This window comes from Myxocyprinus asiaticus, chromosome 18 (assembly GCF_019703515.2).
Source record: "Myxocyprinus asiaticus isolate MX2 ecotype Aquarium Trade chromosome 18, UBuf_Myxa_2, whole genome shotgun sequence".
Taxonomy (NCBI): Eukaryota; Metazoa; Chordata; class Actinopteri; order Cypriniformes; family Catostomidae; genus Myxocyprinus; species Myxocyprinus asiaticus.
This window is the reverse complement of record NC_059361.1, coordinates 42,699,853-42,719,307: the sequence shown is the minus strand read 5'-3', so window position 1 is coordinate 42,719,307 and position 19,455 is coordinate 42,699,853. Positions and strand designations below refer to the sequence as shown.

At 38.1% G+C, this 19,455-nt stretch overlaps 1 protein-coding gene across 2 annotated transcripts in view; it reads left to right on the top strand.

The window, feature by feature from the left end:
• LOC127456309 (spondin-1-like) overlaps positions 1-19,455 on the top strand; it is a 286,387-nt gene that overhangs the window by 44,546 nt on the left and 222,386 nt on the right. For both annotated transcript variants that reach the window (XR_007899817.1, XM_051724739.1), the window contains exon 3: positions 4,974-5,107. Coding sequence is in view for 1 of the 2 variants with exons in the window: in XM_051724739.1 (XP_051580699.1) it covers positions 4,974-5,107 (134 nt within the window). In the remaining variant the exon portion in view is untranslated. The remainder of the gene's footprint in view (positions 1-4,973; positions 5,108-19,455) is intronic.

Here is a 19,455-nt window from a genome sequence, read left to right as displayed (position 1 = left end):
TTTTTTTTCTTTTTCTGATAAACTAGATGGAACGTATGAAGCCGTTGTAAAAAAAGACAACACATGCACACCTGTGTTTGGTAAAATGGGCCACTTTCTGTCATTGAGAATTAACCCTATATTTATAAACCTACCTAGCAAGGGTTTTATGTTGTTGGGTGGTATTTTATTTGTTTCACTCTTAGTGTGAATAGACCTTTCAGGCGCTATTAGTTTCTTTTTCTTTTCTTTTTTTTTCGTTCATCGGTATGAATGTGCCTTTAGTTCGGTTTTAGTTTAGTTAACTGGACACTAATCAGGCCTTATACGCCTTAGTTATTATGTTTGGCTTTAAAATAATTTAGTATGATCACCATGAAGTGAGTCTTTTTAAATGAGGTCATTTGAAATGAATGTTGCCCTTAGTGCTTTTTTGCAGGGCAGTGGTGGCACCTTCAGTATTTTGCTGTATATGAAGTACATTGACCTCCCTGTGTGACTTCCTGTCAAATCAAATACACCTCTATTATTGCTGTTTGGGTTATTGGGTGGAGGATGTCTGGTGGGTATTGTCACTGACCTCTAAGACATGAAATCACAAGGCCTAAAAGTGATAATTCATACAGACACTCACAAACACACACATACTCACTCACTGACCCTTAATAACATAATCCAGACGTGGTATTACTTTGCAGATTCTTGTGGAAATGTGTGTATTTGTTTGTATTTATATTAGTTCCGAAATTTGTTTACACCCAAATTTGGACCTGATGTGCTGAATTACGGACCACCATGCAGTGAATGTTTATACTATAATCATATAAGAAAATATGACACGCTTTGCTTTTGATGTCACATTCCTTTTGATCTCCAACTAGGGAGACCTATTTACGTTTGCAAAGAAGTAATTGAAAAGACACTGTTTTGATCTCAGCACTGTTATGGGTTTTGGGTTAGGAGTATATTAATGTAATTACTATTCTAATGTTTCTGAAAATCGGACGCTTTGTGCTTTTTATGTCGAATCCATTCAAATGTTTAATTCATAGAATGTTTGCTTATGTCTTTTGTTTGTACAATATGTCGCACAAAGGTACATATGCTCACAACTGTAGTTCCAGCTCCAGCCACTGTGGGACAGTTCGGGAATTCGGAAAGAATTTAGCGATTTTAGCAGACAAATTTACACATTTACACTTTCACAGATTTTCCCGTGAGATCTGTCAGTAGTGTCAATGGTGTCAGTGAACATGTTGTGGGATTTTGGCATGCTGAGAGATTATTTTTGCTAGACTTGTTGCTGTGATATATTTCAATTCAAATCAAATCACTTTTATTGTCACACAACCATATACACAAGTGCAATAGTGTGTGAAATTCTTGGGTGCAGTTCCGAGCAACATAGCAGTCATGACAGTGATGAGACATATACAAATTTACAATAAACATCAGATTTACACAACACAATTTAAAATCTAATATACACATAATTACACACAACACAATATACAATAATAACATATAATGTACAGTATACAATACACACAATATAAAATACACATTATACAATAAAAAAATAGTATATATAGTATATATAAAATGTGCAGTAGGTTGTATTGTATTGACATTCAGGCTGTCAGCTGATAGTCAGTTGTCAGTGTGTTGTTAAGAGAGAATATCATTTATGACAGTCCAGTGTGAGATAATAAGATTAATAATGCATTGCTGATGTATATTGATCGTGAGAGATCAAGAGTTCAAAAGTCTGATTGCTTGGGGGAAGAAGCTATCATGAAGTCGGCTGGTACGGGTCCTGATGCTGCGATACTGCCTGCCTGATGGTAGCAGTGAGAGCAGCCCATGGCTCGGGTGGCTAGGTCTCTGATGATCCTCCAAGATTTTTTCACACACCGCCTGGTATATATGTCCTGGAGGGAGGGGAGCTCACCTCCGATGATGTGTCTGACAGTTCGCACCACCCTTTGCAGGGCTTTGCGGTTGTGGGCGGTGCTATTGCCGTACCAGGTGGAGATGCAGCCAGTCAGGATGCTCTCCACAGTGCAGGTGTAGAACCGTGTGAGGATGTGGCGGTTCATTCCAAACTTCCTCAGCCATCTCAGGAAGAAGAGGCGCTGATGAGCCTTTTTCACAACAGCCTCAGTGTGGACAGACCATGTGAGTTCCTCAGTGATGCAGACACAGAGGAATTTGAAGCTGCTGACTCTCTCCACTGGTGCTTCATTGATGGTGATGGGGCTGTGTTCTCTTTCTCTTCTCCTGAAGTCCACCACAAGCTCCTTTGTCTTGCTGACATTGAGGGAGAGGTTGTGCTCCTGACACCAGCATGTCAGAGTGTGCACCTCCTCTATGTAGGCTGTTTCATCATTGTCAGTGATCAGACCTATCACCGTCGTATCATCAGCAAACTTAATGATGGCATTGCAGCTATGTGTTGCCACACAGTCATGTGTGTACAGGGAATACAGGAGTGGGCAGAGAACACAGCCCTGTGGGGCTCCAGTGTTGAGGGTCAGTGATGAGATGTTGCTGCCCATTCTAACCACCTGGCGTCTGCTTGACAGGAAGTCCAGGATCCAGCTGCACAGCGAGCTGTTTAAGCCCAGAGCCCGGAGTTTCACATCAAGCTTGGAGGGCACTATGGTGATTGAATGCTGAGCTGTAGTCTACAAACAGCATTCTCACATAAGTGTTCCTTTTTTCCAGGTGGGAGAGCAGTGCGTAGTGTAGATGCAATGGCATCATCAGTGGAGCGGTTGTTGCGGTAAGCAAACTGCAATGGGTCCAGTGAGGCAGGCAGCACAGAGCAGATGTAATCTCTGATTAGTCTCTCAAAGCATTTGCTGATGATGGGGGTCAGAGCAACAGGACGCCAGTCATTTAAGCAAGTGATTTTTGATTGCTTTGGAACAGGCACAATGGTGGATGTTTTAAAGCATGTGGGGACTACAGACAAAGAGAGGGAAAGGTTGAAAATGTCCGTAAAAACACCAGCCAGCTGGTTCGCGCACGCTCTGATGACGCGGCCCGGAATGCCGTCAGAAGGATCGGGTTACATCCTCTACAGAGACGGAGAGTGAACTAACCTCTGTAGCTTCGGCCGCGAGAGCACTCTCCATGAGGGCGGTGTTATTTCCCTCAAAACAAGCATAAAAAGTATTTAGCTCATCCGGGAGAGAGGCAGCGGTGTTCATGGTGGAGTTTTTATTCCCTTTAAAGTCCATGATGATGTTAATTCCCTGCCACATGCTTCTAGAGTTGGTGGTGTTAAACTGTTCATAACTGGCTGTTATGCTCCTCCGCGTTCCCGGAATTAAAAGCTGAGGTCCGCGCATCAAGTGCCGTGCGAACATCGCTAATTACATCCGTATTGTTTTGGTCGGAACAACATCCTCTACGCACTTTCTGATGAAACACGTTATGTTATCAGCGTAAAGCTTGATGTTGTCATTAGAGGTGGACCGGAACATCTCCCAGTCTGCGTGATCAAAACAGTCTTGCAGCGTAGAGTCTGATTGGTCCGACTAGAACTGGATCGTTATGAGGGCAGGTGCTTCCTGTTTCAGTTTCTGCCTGTAAGCTAGCAGAAGCAGAACGGAAGAGTGGTCCGATTTGACAAATGGTGGGCAGGGGAGGGATTTGTAGCCATCCCGGAAGGAAGAGTAGCAATGGTCCAAAACCCGGTCCCCTCGTGTGTTGAAACTGATGTGTTGGTAGTATTTTGGTGCTATTGACTTGAAGTTGGCTTTGTTAAAGTTCCCGGTCACAATAAACGCAGCTTCAGGGTGCGTGGTTTCCCGCTTGCTTATACTCCCATACAGTTCCTTGAGTGCCCGGTCTGTGTCGGCTTGTACACAGCTGTGATAATGACCGCTGTGAATTCCCTCGGTAGCCAGTATGGTCGACACAGAAGCATGAGAAATTCCAGATCAGGAAAGCAGAAAGATTTGTTGATCATAAAACATACACCACCACCTCTGCTTTTACCTGAGAGGTCTTTCACTCTGTCTGCTCGGTGCACGGAGAACCCCGCGGGTTCGATGTCTGAATCTGGAATCTCAGCATACATCCAAGTTTCTGTAAGGCAGATAATGCAGCAGTCCCTCTTCTCTCGTTGGAAAGAGATCCGCTCTCTCAGCTCGCAGAGCTTTTTGTCCAGAGACTAAACATTTGCCAGTAGAATACTGGGTAGCGGGGGTCGATTTGCACAATGTCTTACTCTGATGAGAACGCTGGCTCTATTTCCCCTTTTCCTTCTGCGTTTCTACATCCGGGCTGCCCAGACAAAGGGCTCTGCTGCCATGTTTGTAAACAGCGGGTCGGCATTGAGGAATGTGAAGTCCGGTTTACGGTGTGCAGTTGCAGAACCAATGTCCAAAAGTGTTTGTCTGTCATAGACAATAAGGCAGACAAACTTCCAAGACAAAAAACATAAGAATTGTAAACAAAACAAACAAAAAACTACAATGTTGTGTCGGAGCTCGCAACGCAGCAGCCATACTCGGCGCCATCTTGAGTCATTATGACATCCGGGAGAGAGATTTGTGAGTGTATGCTGCTGTTGTACCAGTCTTTAGTGGAAAAGCAGGTATTATATAATAACTTCAAACATGTGTTGTCATTTTGCTGCAGAGTTTCTCTGAGGGTCAAATAACAGCTGAATGGCTTTACGAACAAATAGTAAATTTACATTTATTTAGATGTTTTTTTCCAGTGCGACTTATGCAATAAAAGCTATTAATCTTAGTTCCAAAATCTCACAGAATAGTACATAAGTAGGAGCTAGTACAGAAATAAAGGTGAAACATTTTTTTCTTTTTTTTTTAAGAGTAAGAAAGGGTAAGTGAATTCATAGTGGTGACTTAAGTGTTCAAAGGAGATACTGTTTGAATGAAAACGATGAAAACGAAGGTGGCAAAAATAAAATATGAATCAGACACATTTGTAATAACATGTCTGTGTGTGTTCTGCAGATCATTGATGAGGAAGACTCACAATTTATGATGAACTGCCCCCCTGCAGTGACAGAGAGCACCCCCCGCAGGAGGACCAGAATACAGGTGCTCTGGACAGCGCCCCCTTCAGGCAGTGGCTGTTTACTGCTGAAGTAGGTATCAGTATAACATAGCTCTGACCAATGTTGCATTCCATTCAAAGTCAGATGTGGAATATTCCTACTTAATATCTCCAATCTCCGACCATGAAGGCATTCCACTGGCCGATACTTGGAAGATGACGTATAAGGAAACAAAACTTCCCTAGCAACTAGATTGCAGAGTATAAACGATGCTATGCAATGATAGCATTTGTTTTACAGGTGTGCGATTGTCAAAAGGAGAATATATTTTTAAGTATTTTACACTCCTGTCTCTTCAAATGTTTGACAAACAAGTTTTAGTATTATGAAATGTAGAAGCTTTGACTCACTTATGTTTTTATTTGCTTAAAAGTGAATGTTGATCAGTAATTTTTATCTCCCTGGGTACCAGCATGTTTGCATGAAGTCATGCACCTCTATCTTGAAATCAATAATCTGAGTTGTGGATTTCCATTTTCAAGTTTGAAGTCCGACTTAAAGTGGTGTTCCATTGCACTTTTCTATGTAGGAAGTTGGAAATTCAGACTTTCCAAATTGAATGGAATGCAGCAATACAATGAAAAGTTTTTACACACTTGACAGAATGTATGTTTCTAATCAGCTTAACCTTTAGATCTAAAGGCTCATTCTTAAATGATTAAAATTAATTTTGCTGACAAACATAAATTGTCCCTTGATATGATTTTGTTGGGAAAAAATACTGAAAAAAAAAAAAAAAAAGAAGAAGTGACTTTACTGTGATTTTAAAATGTGGAAAATAGTATTAGTAAGGAATGAGTAGATGTGTGCAGACTTTAGACTGGTAGTGTATTCATCACGTATAAGACACTACGTAGATACTTGTCCTTTTTCCTTTCTCATAACTTCTTGTCCTTTGTCCTTACTGTTGTGTTCAAAAAGTGTTTATCCATCTTGGTTGAATCCATACAAGGAAACAGAATTTCATCTTCCCTTTATAAACTTTCAGTCAATCAAATTGATTTTATAATTAGTGTAAGACTGTGTGGGCTCTCTTAGTCAATTCATACAAAATTAGACAGTGCAGATCATCACTGCTGGACGTTATTAACAGGGTACAGGTGTGTAAACAGGAAGGGAGAACAGGAAGTGATTATGACTAAAATTAAAAATGCAAGAATTGACTTCCTTTCCATTCATGAGTTGAAATTAAATTGAATTCGCCACACCCCACAGGATGTTGAATTGGGAGTTTGAATGCGAATGCTAGGAAGAGGAATTTAATGAATTGAAATTCAACAATCACTCAAAAGTTTTTGACAAAACAAACAATTACAGATTGTTTTGACTAATTATTGTTTATTCCCTAATGTGCAGTTTTCTCAAAACAATTATCACAGCCATAAAAATGTAAAAAAAGAAAAAAAGAAATACAGTTCTACAAAATTATTCACATTGTTTTTAGACAACTTTATACAAATTAAGCCTGCCATCAAAATATGGGCTCAGTTAGATCATTCTGGGAAATTAGATGTTCTTTCATCATTGTCTATAAAATGTGAAAGTTAATTTATTTAATGTATTGAAATATTCAGTATATTACATTAAAATTATTTAAAAAAAATAATTAAGTAAAAAATATATTTATATAAATATGTAAATATATAATTTGTATAATATTTACATATACATTATTAAAAATATATTATGTAATTGATTAATTAATTATCAATTAAATTAATAGCAAATTTCAGTGTCCTATTGTTTCATAATGTTTCTGGCAATACCCCATATGTTGTGTGTACAAAAACATGTTTATGGATAATGTTAAAACATTAATAAATGTATAATTAAAAACTACATTTACAGCATTTCTTTGAATTTCATTACATTTTAATTCTGCCTTTATTTAACCAGGAAATAAGCCTCTCTGAGATTAAAATTCTTGGAAACACTTTACAATAAGGTTCCATTAGTTAATATTAGTTAACAACATTAGTTTACATGAACTAACAATGATCAGTACTTTTGCAGCACTTAATAATCTTGGTTCATGTTAATTTAATCATATACTAATATTGTTTTAAAAAATCTAAAGTTGTTAACATTATGTTAACATTAGTTAATGCACTTTGAACTGACAATTATTATTATTATTATTTTTTTTTTTTAATTTTGTAATTAACATGAACAAAGATTAATAAATGCTGTAAAATATATATATATATATATATATATATATATATATATTGTTCATTGTTAGTTCATGATACCTAATGAATTAACTAATGGAACCAAATTGTAAAGTTTTACTAAAATCTCTTTTATAGGAGTGTCCTGGCCAAGATAATCAGCAAGTAAAGAAAAAAAAAAAATAGTTACCAACACATCACAACACACACAACACATATCAATAATAATAAAAAATAATAATAATGTGTAAGAGCATAAAACAGTCCCAATTTATTTCTGAATGGCGCACAACCCTGTCCAAATAAGTTGTTAGTCTCCTCACTTTATGAGACTGTGAGACTCAACTCAAGCTCAGAGTTCCTGGACATAAAATATGGAAAGAAAATGTGTGTGCGTTACAGCGGTTGGCAAGTAAAAAGTGAAGCACAAGAAAAAATTTGAAGTGCAGAGGACATGAAAACAGGTGCAATACAAAAGAATGTTGGACATGTATCAAACCAGCATGAGCGCTGGAGAGGGTGCGCTCGAGGCAGACGGGATGTGGAGAGGTAAAGGAGAAGAGGGCAGAATGGAGCGTGGGTAATGAGTAGAGATCCGTAGTGAGGTTGCTGAACTCAGATTTTTGCCGTCAGAGTGGACTTGAGGTGATGCTGTGAGCAGAGACTCTCTGTGAAATCAAAACTTTCTCTTTCTCCGATTTACTCCAAACAGTCTCGCAAGTTAAAGAAAAATAGAGGAAAAAGTAGCTTGACATTGCAAATTGTTTTTTAATGCCCCCCGAGCTTCCCTACAGCTGAAATGTCATGATTAAAATCTTGATCCAAAAGAGAGACAAGTGAACCTGCAAAGCCACCAGCTAAATAACCAAACTTTTCCTGTTATTTAAGCAATGTCACACAAACAAGATCACACAAAAGATATCACACAAACAAGAATGCTGCAGGTAATAATAATACAGTAGTCATGCAGATGTTCACTGTAACAGTACGATTGAGGGAAAAGTAGCCTGTAATCATTCTGCTCCAACTCCAGTCTAGGACTTCCATTCCACATCTTCGCTTGCTGGAGAGAGAAACATGATCCGATTGATCCTGGATTGAGAGAAAACACTTCAGGAAAAAATCTATCCATATAGTTCATATTAAAAATCAGCACCCTTGGAACACCACTTGTCCAATCAGATTAGAGGACTGTATAAATCAAATTATTACATGGCTCTCTGAAATACTTTTTCTGATTGGTCAATCATACATTCACTGCATTCTGTTTGTGGTGTCTAAACAGTATAATTGAATGTTGTGCCAGGCAAAACAATTTCCTACATTGCTGAGCTATTGTTTTTTTTTTTATTTATTTATTTATTTATTTTTTTTTATCAGAAGCTTTAAAAGCCCTGTGAAATCAAAATTAAAGTTTTTCTGATTTTAGTCCATATCTATTAGCTTTAAGGTCATCTATATGCTAGTGTATATCTAAATGTTGACATCATTTGTTTTCAGAAGATATAAGCATTTAAAATCTGCAGTCGGGTAGTTGACAAATATGCAGTAAAAACCTATTTTTTTGTAAAGCACAATTTAAAAACAAACAAACAAAAAAAAAAAAAAAACATTTATGTAGTGTAAAGTCTGATATTTAAGAAAATATAAGGGGTCACTAACTTTGTCAATTCTTTCACTGTTTTTTGAACATTTTCACTGAACAAATTTTTTTCACTTATTTTCATATGGTGTTTTTTATTTATTATGAAATTATGAATAGCACCCCCCCCCCCCCCCCATTACCTGTTGGACATTTTCATTAAATGCAAGTCAAACTTTGCTGTCATCCTTTCAAAAATGTTGAAAATTATACCAGTTTAAGATGAGTGATGATTATATCTACTCTAATGCAATATTCAACAGTTTTTTTAAACATATTTTGAGTTAAAAAATAAATCTTTGGTTCTTTTATGTGTGTCACACCATAGGACATTATGTCACACTAAAGGACAGAAATGGTAGTTGTTGGATTGAAGAGAAATAAGATGTATTACAGTCAAGCATTTCTATTTAACTGAATGAAAGATGATTGAAATTTTTAAATATAATTGTTGCATTTTTCAAAGCAACATTTAAACTATTTACTTTCTTCATCGGTTTCTTAGGATCTCCTCCCTTCGGTGTGGATCCCTGTTAAATTTCTCTCTATACTTTTGTGTTCTCTCTCTCCCAGTCATTTTTCTCCCTCAGTTCTTTCTGTCCAAAAATGAAAGAATCCAAAAATGAAGGACCACATTTTATACTTCAGTAGTTTGCATGTAAATGTAATCTTCAAAAGAGTAAAGCATACTTGGCCTGCTGTCTGATATTGGAGGGCTCAGAGCTCAAGACTCAACTTGAGTCCTGATTACACCAATCCCCCCAGACTTTACTTACTTGGGGGCCGTTTACACAACAACTTTTTCAACTAAAAACGGAAAACTTTTTATGTGTTTTGGCTGTTCGTTTACACAACAATGGCGTTTTGGGGCCTGAAAATGCAAACTTTTGAAAATGGGTTTCAAAGTGCACGTTTTTGAAAACGATGCCGTTACCGTCTCCGTGTAAACATACAAAAACGCGAATTTGTGAAAACAATGACGTCATGCGCATGTGTATTACGTGTTCAGTCTATAGGCATGCGTGCAAGTACTTCAAAACAACGCGAGAGACATTCAAAATTACAATGGCGGACTACAGGACTGTGTTTGTGCTGCTCAAGATTTTGAGTTTACTGACGCTTCTCCAGCAAATTGTAGATTTACTGCATCACTACTACGACCAGCGATCGCCATTTTCATTGTTTGTATTCACCGCTCTGTGGAAGAATGCTTATGTGCGCAGGCGCGTAGTGTTTCTTTACAAAGTGACATCACCAACTACTGGCCTGGCATGCATAATACAGCATTTTAGTCGTTTTCGCGGATCCGTGTGAACTGGGATCGTTTTGACAACGTTGTCGTCTATACGCGAAACTTTCCGTTTTTAGTATATCGTTTTCATGTAAACGTACCCTTAGATGAATAGTGAATATCTGAAAATAGGTGGAGATGGGGAGGAGGCGGGATGCCAAGAAAATCTGTCACGGGAAGCAGGTAAACTGCGGCTTATATACTCCTGCTAGCGGGCTGTGATTTGTCAGATTAAAATTGGCATGTTACTCCCGAACCTCTGTTATTTCACTTTTATAAGTATTTATTTTCATGACACTGAATAGCAGTATCATCATACATCATATCATCACTATAACAGTACAAATGTTCTGCAAAAACAGAAAGTAGTTTAATTATTGCAATTAAAACACGGAAAATGGTCAAAAATAAATAAAATGAAATGAAATGAAGAAATGAATTGTTTAATCATTTAATGCATTTTTAAATGATGCCAATACTATTTATTAATTTTTATCTTGTGTGACAGTGAAAATGCCATGTCATGTCAACAACCCAGTCTCTCTCTTCCGGCTAAAAACATCCTTGACGTCACATAGAGGTTCAGAAACCTTGTCCAATCGAACTTTTTCTAGAACTAAAACCCACCCTCCCCCTACCTCTGTTCAATGCGTTTGGTTGTGTTCTAACTGGCACTGATCATGCCTTCGCAGAGCAATTAGAAGGGAACACAATCCATGATGTGGGTCGTTCCAAACAAAATTTCCAATAAGAATCACTTAAAACGTGAGTTCTAACTGACCATTATCGCCATTCAGCCATCTAGAGCTCCCTCAGTGAAGGGTAATTGTCTTTGAAGGGAATTGGTCATAGGGTTGATTACTTCTGAATGGGACGCGCCAACGCGGGAGCTGGACGTGAGGAAATTTACTTGAGTTTACTTGAGGCTCAAGATGGCGCCGAGTATAGCTGCTGTGTTGCGAGCTCCAACCCAGTGTTGCAGTTTTTTGTTTGTTTTGTCTACAATTCGTATGTTTTTTGTCTTGGATGTTGTCTGCCTTATTGTCTATGATAGACAAACACTTTTGGACATTGATTCTGCAATAGCACACCGAAAACCGGACTTTAAATACCTCAATGCTGACTCACTGTTTACAAACACGACAGCGGAGCCCTTTGTCTGGGCAGCCCAGCCGCGGAAACGCAGCCGGAAAAGGGGAAGAAGAGCCAGCATTCTCATCAGACTAAGACATCGCACAAATTGACTCCAGCTACCCAGTATTCTACTGGCAAATGATCAGTCTCTGGACAATAAGCTCTGTGAGATGAGAGCACGGATCTCTTTCCAACGAGAGATGAGGGACTGCTGCATTATCTGCCTTACAGAAACTTGGATGTCTGTACAGTGTAATTTTATTGTACACAGTCTTCTTATTTTGTGTATACTGTATATTGTATATTATTAGGTGTATATTGTGTTGTGTAACAGATGTGTAAACTGCGTTATGTGTAAATCAGATGTTTATTGTAATTGTCATACTGCTATGTTGCTTGGAACCGCACCCAAGACTTTCACCCACTGTTGCACTTGTGTATATGGTTGAGTGACAATAAAGAGATTTGATTTTGATTTGATTTATATAAACTGGAGATTTATTGGGATGTTCAGCTCATGTAATTGTTCTTTATTCTTTATGCTTAGTTTATTGTGATTTAAAACTTGACTATATTATCTTTTTACTCACTTGTTGCTTATTTATCTGTATTGGCACTGGCTCTAGCCTTGTTATAAACAAAGGCCGCGATGCGCTGTTTGTTTGTGGGCTGGTTATGCAGTAACGTGTTTAGTTAGAGATCATCATTCATCCTCAAGTCTTTAGAAATGCTGGTCGGTATTGAGATCACTTCTCAAGTTTCCCCAGTAAGCGGCTCTGATATGAGCAGCACGGTGGAAAGAGCTATGTGTGTTTGTGTGTGGCTGTAAACTAAAGCCTATTGGCTTAAAATGGTACGTGTCGTTCGACATTTGCCTCCCCCAGTTCCTGTTTCAGTAGGAAATACATCAAAACACCAAATCGAGTCGTGCTCATCAAATTACTTCACAGGGACTGTAAAGCTGAAGTATGTAACTTTTTCTGAGTTAAAATACTTTCTTTTATCCCAAATTAATATTCAGAGACAACTTTAAGTAAGCCTTTCATAGGTTAATTTTTATTTTATTTTTGGGGGATTTTCTCCTCTTTTCTTCCCAAATTGGCATGCCCAATTCCCAATGTGCTCTAAGTCCTTGTGGTGGCGTAGTGACTTGTCTAAATCCAGAGGACGAATCTCAGTTGCCTCTGCGTCTGAGACAGTCAATTTGGGTATTTTATCATGTGGCTTGTTGAGCGTGTTACCGTGGAGACCTAGCGCGTGTGGAGGCTCATGCTATTCTCCACGGCATCCAAGCACAACTCACCACACACCCCACCATGAGCAAGAACCACATTATAGCAACCACGAGGAGGTTAACCCAACATGACTCTACCCACCCTAGCAACCGGGCCAACTGGTTGCTTAGGAAGCCTGACTGGTGTCACTTGGCATGCCCTGAATTCAAACTTGCAACTCTAGGTGTGATAGTCAGCATCTTTACTTGCTGAGCTACCCAGGTCCCCCATAGGTTAATTTTCTTAAAAATTGTAAACACTGTCTCTGTAGCGCTATGGAAATTCCTGTTTTGAGCAGTCAGTCTCAAGAGAGACAGTAACATTGACTTGACCAATGGCGTGGGACTATCTGTTTGTTTGACCAACGGCAATTCCGATTGGTGGCACTAGTGGTGCAGAAATTACATACTTAAGCTTTAAGGTCAACATGAAATCAAAATGGATCCTACTGACATTCCCAGTACACGTTCTTGTTCTTATAGAGCGCAACAGTTGGGTTCAGTAAAAATCCCATTTATTTTCTCCAAAGTGGAATTGATTTTTAACGATTACTCATAAACCATTAAAGACAGACCTTACGTGAGCTCCAAGGTTGTTAATTGTATGCTTCTGCTTCTGCTTTCAGTCCATATTATTTCAACTTTATTTTTTATAATATTGCATTTAATAGCAGAATTCCTGGTGAAGAACTACATTAGTCCAAAAGAGAGGGGAAGCTCGCACACAATGTTTAGAAAATCTTACAGTTGTTTCATTTATTGAGAGGCCAAAAAGTGCAAAAGTGCTCAGTGCAAAGACAAAACGTTATCGTCATCAGTGTCCCGTTAACAATAGCACACCTATTGTGTATTTACCGTATTTGTCCAAATAGAATAGACTTAAAAATATACAAATGTTTGCTAAATGTTATAGACATACATATTACCTCTTTATATGGTATACCAGCATACATATATATTGCTAAAGTAACAAAAACAAGTTATCAAGAATCTACGTGTATATATCAGGAGATGGAGAAGGACACAAATTACATAAAAATTACATATACAAAAATTACCCATTATATTATTATAACACAACCATATACCAATAATATTCATTATTCAAAGAAGAATTGTTGTGTGCACACAAATCAGTAAGGAATTATATTTTGTGTCATATATACATTATACCATTATATCAATTATGTCAATGCAAATGTGGATCATGCATAATTCAAAAACATGGGCATAGTACAACAATCACCCGATATTCAAAAATGTCTACATGTATTTACAAAAGTAAACTGTACATAGTTATATTTGCAAATATACCATGATTCAAATCATAAGCACGTACAAATAGAGATGCGTCATAATAATCCTATAGAAAACAGCTGATGGAACAATATTAATTCATTCCCAGGGGATGTAAAGATTTTAAGTGTAATATCTATCGGGGTTTTTTCTGTAGGAGTATCCGTTCTATATTGCCCCCCATGTGGATGCTTAACTTGTTCAATAACCAAAGAAGTTAGAGCAGATACCGAGTGACCAGCTTCTAAAAAGTGCCATGCAATTGGAGATTTTTGATCTTTCCTTCTCATGACACTCTCAAACTACTTAAATATTTTTGTATATTTGAATATTTTGCAATAAAATTAAAATATAATGTCTCTATACTTAAAATAAACAACTTAAAATCAGTACTTTTATATATTCCCCTTTTTTAATTGGTTAAGTCATTTGTAATGCTTCATGGTATTGTAGTTCAGTCCCTCATGAAAGACATTAATACTGCATTTAACACAAAGTCGGAATATTACTACTTGATATCTCTGACCTCCAACCATAAAGGCATTCCATTGCCTGATGCTCAGAACATGACAAGTAAGGAAACAAACTGCAGTGCTACCGTAGCTTGGCAGGTGTTTGACTGACACCAGAGACGTCTCCTAGAATCCCATTTGATAAACAATGCTGCAGCGCTAACATTTGTGCTACAAGTGTACAATTATCAAAAGAGAGTATAATTTACAATGCTTTGTACACCTTTCTCAACAAACGTTCATTAAACACACTTTAATATCTTGTAATGTTGGAAATTTGACTCATTTATTGATATTATTTAATAAAAGAAAATGTTTTTCACTAACTGTATGTCTCCCTGGGTGCCGACATGTTTGATGTCACACATCTGCATCTCAGCGAAATCAGAGTTGAAGATTTCTGCACGAGTTTCCAAGTTGGAAATCCAACTTCAAGTGGCGTTCCATTGCACTTTTTTCCTAGTAGGAAACTGAATGGAATGCAGCATTAGTACATCTTGTACCTTTGTCTTTTTGTCTGATTATCTAATACTTTTTCTAATACTAATAAGTTTTTGCTTCAAATCAAAGTTTGTAATGTTGTGATTCACCTCGGAGCTGGCTGGTGTGCTTCATTCCAGAACCAAGTGAGTGAGCACAACTTTCTGTTTCTGCTGACGTCAAGGTTAGGGTTAGGGGTTAGGGTTAGTTAAAGCCAGCAATGTTTCAGAGGGGACTAGTTCTCCGTCTGCAAATTCTGGAATGGTATGATCATTTTCCACAATCCAATCAATTCCAAATTTTTCACATTGATAATTTTGTTTAATTCGGAAACATTATGACTGTGATATGGATTGCAAATGTTGTTTCATGTTGACTTAAAGTTACACCCTGTCTACAGCTGATGCAAGCATTGCGTCACGACAGAAGCAAATAGATCCCATTATAATCAATGAAGTTGTTTACACCGAAAGTGTCCGTTCTATCAGGAAGACTCGCAGACTTGAAAACAGTTTTAGATTACATTTATTTGATGAATATGTAACAGAAATGTAATGTCTCTCTTTGGTGTGAGCCCCGTCTGGCGGTCCGAAGAAGTTGTACTCGGAACCATCAGATCCTGCCGGAGATAGGAGGCAGGGGCGAGGAGCCTACCCTCATGCATGACGGGACTCAACTGGTGGCGGTGTGGTGGTGGAGGTTGCTGTGTTAGCACACTGAAACAGCAATGTGATAGATTGTGGGCAGACATATAAAGCGATGGCTGACATATGATTTGCTAGGAGTTACCTAGCAAATGGTGCGATGATGTACAGCTGCAAGTCTTCCCGCTAGAACTACGCTGCTTTTACATTTCCAGTGCTGAATTGCTTCAGAACTACTGCATGCTGCAATGCCACTTTATTATCCCGTCCTAACTTCTGACTGCTACATTAAAGCTAGCTTGTGATGTTTCTGGTGTCTGGTCTACTCATTTAAATAATCTTCTGTTTCTTACCACATTTATATGCAGTTTTAGCATCAATAACATTTCAGTAATAATGATATAATAAGTGAATGTTTACACCAGTGGATTTTCATTGAAAATAAAGTAGGATACAGTTTTTTTTTTTTTTTTTTTTCCATTTAACCATTGCTGAAATCTACTTAAACTCACAGCTGATTGGTCCATGCTTTCTGCGTGTCATTTAGAATGTTCACTTCGACACACAGTAGCCACATCACTTCACATTAACAGATGTGCCCAGTGTAGACAGGGTAAGCTCCTAAAATAAACTAAAATTAATATTTGATGTCCATTTTTTAATTGATTAGGTAGGAAGAGGGATTATTGCATGGCTGCTTATCAAACCGCTGCATATTCACATCCTGATCACTTTGTCCATGTTTATTTTGTGATGATAACTGGCTTATTCTACATTTTACCTTGCATAGAGTGAAGCTACAAAGATGCCCATGCTTTTGGATAATATGGTTATGTGAAGTAAGAGTAGTTGGCTTTGGAGTAAATGTTAATTTTCCAGTAGAAAAGTTTATTGCTCATAAGTTTCTCTTTCATTTACAGGTACTAGTTTGTTTAAATTTCAAAACTATGAACTGTCAACCCCTAAAATTCCCTAGAAAAAAAAATAGACTCGAGTGAGACAATTGTTGACGTACAGTAAGAGTACAGAGAGCTATTCAATTTATGTGGATAGCATAGCTATGGTAATTTGGTCTTGGAAACATTTTGATTGCAGACTTTGAATCTTCTGAGCACAGTTTGAAACATTGTTGAGTTCTCCTCTGAGACTCTAGAGGAGACACATATGGGGCTACTGGGCTCTTTTTTCTCTGGAGAAAAAATCTTCCAGGAGGAAAAGTCTCCATTTGCTCTCTAAACCTAACCCAACCCTTACCCTGAAACCTAACTCTAACCCCTAACCCTACCCCTACTCCCAGGGCCGTAGCTGGGTATTCTGGGGCCTCTGACCGTATATTGCTTTGGGCCCCTTTCCTATTAAAAAATACAGTTTCGAATTTGTCGTGGGGCCCCCCGGACCTGTGGGCCCATAGAATCATTACCACCTTTCACCCCTCTTGCTACGGCCCTGCCTACTCCTAAACCTACACGTACCTCAACCTTAGTAGCACCAAATGTGAATCTTGTGAGAATTTTGCAGAATAACATGTAGTTACATAGTAAATCTATTGTATTGTATGCTTTTTTTATTATTTATTTTTATGTTAGTACATAATAGTTAAAGACACAGTATAAAGTGTGATAATCTTTCTTTCCTATGGGTCCTGCTAACAATTGTTGAAGCCTATGAAATCAACGATGGCTCTGCCTGGGGTCGGACATGCACACAAACAACTTAAAAGCAATTTCTGTTTAAGCTGTTCTGCAAAAGCGATTTGTTCCTTTTAAAAGTGTAGAGTGAAGGCAAGATGAAGCACTGATTGAAATATAGATGTTTTTCAGACCAACAGATGCTCATTAGAGACCTCATGTTACAAGCGATTTCACTAAAAGCCCAGACGAATAATCCAGTTTAACAGCCACAGTGTTAAATAATTACATTAGCCTATAATTATGTGACACAATTTTTGGGTTTCAAGGTTCACAGTGTATATATAAATATAACCTGCATATAATTTCACAGCGGCACAGATCTCATTGAAGATGTTTTTCTGGGTTGATGTGGACTCTTTAATTTGCATTATATAGCCCTGAGCAGTGGCCTGAGAAGATCTCTCTCTCTCACACACATATTGTAAGAGAGGCGATTAGCATCAGCATATAAAAAGAGGAAAGTGAGTCTGCCCTTAATAACATCTCATTGATAGAATTTAAATTGGATGTTAAATAAGCATTACTGTGGCTGATTGCCTGACCGGCCCTGAAAAGTGAGGAGGCTTTCTGGCGAAAGTGCTCTTCTTGTGATATGTGAAATTGGGGTGAGATTGAATTAGAGCATGCACAATTAGAGCGGTACCATCAGTACCTTTACATAAAATGTGATGTGGGTGGTATGTGTGTTTCAGGGTCTTTGTGTGTCTCACTCTTTTCCCACCAGCCTTCTGACTGAATGCTCCCAATAGTGTTTGGAATTGTTTACACTTGGTCACTTATGCAACGTTCAGACCGCAGCTGAATGTGGCCCAAATCTGATTTTTTTGTTCAAATCTGATGCACCTGAGAATGCGTATAATTTTAATTAGCAATATTTATTTTTATTTTTAACGCAGATAGGACACTTAATGCCTCTATGCCTAATAATACCGTAGCCTATATCATATCAGCAAGTGATGTAGAAAGACAGTCTTGATTCAGTTGTGCTCAAAAGTTTGCATACCCTGCCAGAAATTGTGAAATTGAAATTGTGAAAATATGACTGAGCATGCAAAAAAAAAAAAAAAAATGTCTTTTATTTAAGGATAGTGATCATAAGAGGCCATTTATTATCACATAGTTGTTTGGCTCCTTTTTAAATCATAATGATAACCGAAATCACCCAAATGGCCCTGATCAAAAGTTTACATATCCTTGAATGTTTGGCCTTGTTACAGACACACAAGGTGACACACACAGGTTTAAATGGCAATTAAAGGTTAATTTCCCACACCTGTGGCTTTTTAAATTGCATTTAGTGTCTGTGTATAAATAGTCAATGAGTTTGTTAGCTCTCACATGGATGCACTGAGCAGGCTAGATACTGAGCAATGGCGAGCAGAAAAGAACTGTCAAAAGACCTGTGTAACAAGATAATGGAACTTTATAAAGATGGAAAAGGATATAAAAAGATATCCAAAGCCTTGAAAATGTCAGTCAGTACTGTTCAATCACTTATAAAGAAGTGAAAAATTCAGGGATCTCTTGATACCAAGCCAAGGTCAGGTAGACCAAGAAAGATTTCAGCCAAAACTGCCAGAAGAATTTTTCAGGATACAAAGAAAAAACCCACAGGTATCCTCAGGAGAAATACAGGCTGCTCTGGAAAAAGACGGTGTGGTTGTTTCAAGGAGCACAATACTTGTTGACCGCTCTCCAAACATAGCACTTATGGTTGTGACCATAAAGCTCTATTTTGGTCTCGTCACTCCAAATTACAGTGTGCCAGAAGCTGTGAGGCGTGTCAAGGTGTTGTGGGGCATATTGTAACTGGGCTTTTTTGTGGCATTGGCGCAGTAAAGGCTTCTTTCTGGCAACTTGACCATGCAGCTCATTTTTGTTCAAGTATCGTCGTATTGTGCTCCTTGAAACAACCACACCGTCTTTTTCCAGAGCAGCCTGTATATCTCCTGAGGTAACCTGTGGGTTTTTCTTTGTATCCTGAACAATTCTTCTGGCAGTTGTGGCTGAAATCTTTCTTGGTCTACCTGACCTTGGCTTGGTATCAAGAGATCCCTGAATTTTCCACTTCTTAATAAGTGATTGAACAGTACTGACTGGCATTTTCAAGGCTTTGGATATCTTTTTATATCCTTTTCCATCTTTATAAAGTTCCATTACCTTGTTACGCAGGTCTTTTGACAGTTCTTTTCTGCTCCCCATGGCTCAGTATCTAGCCTGCTCAGTGCATCCACGTGAGAAGCT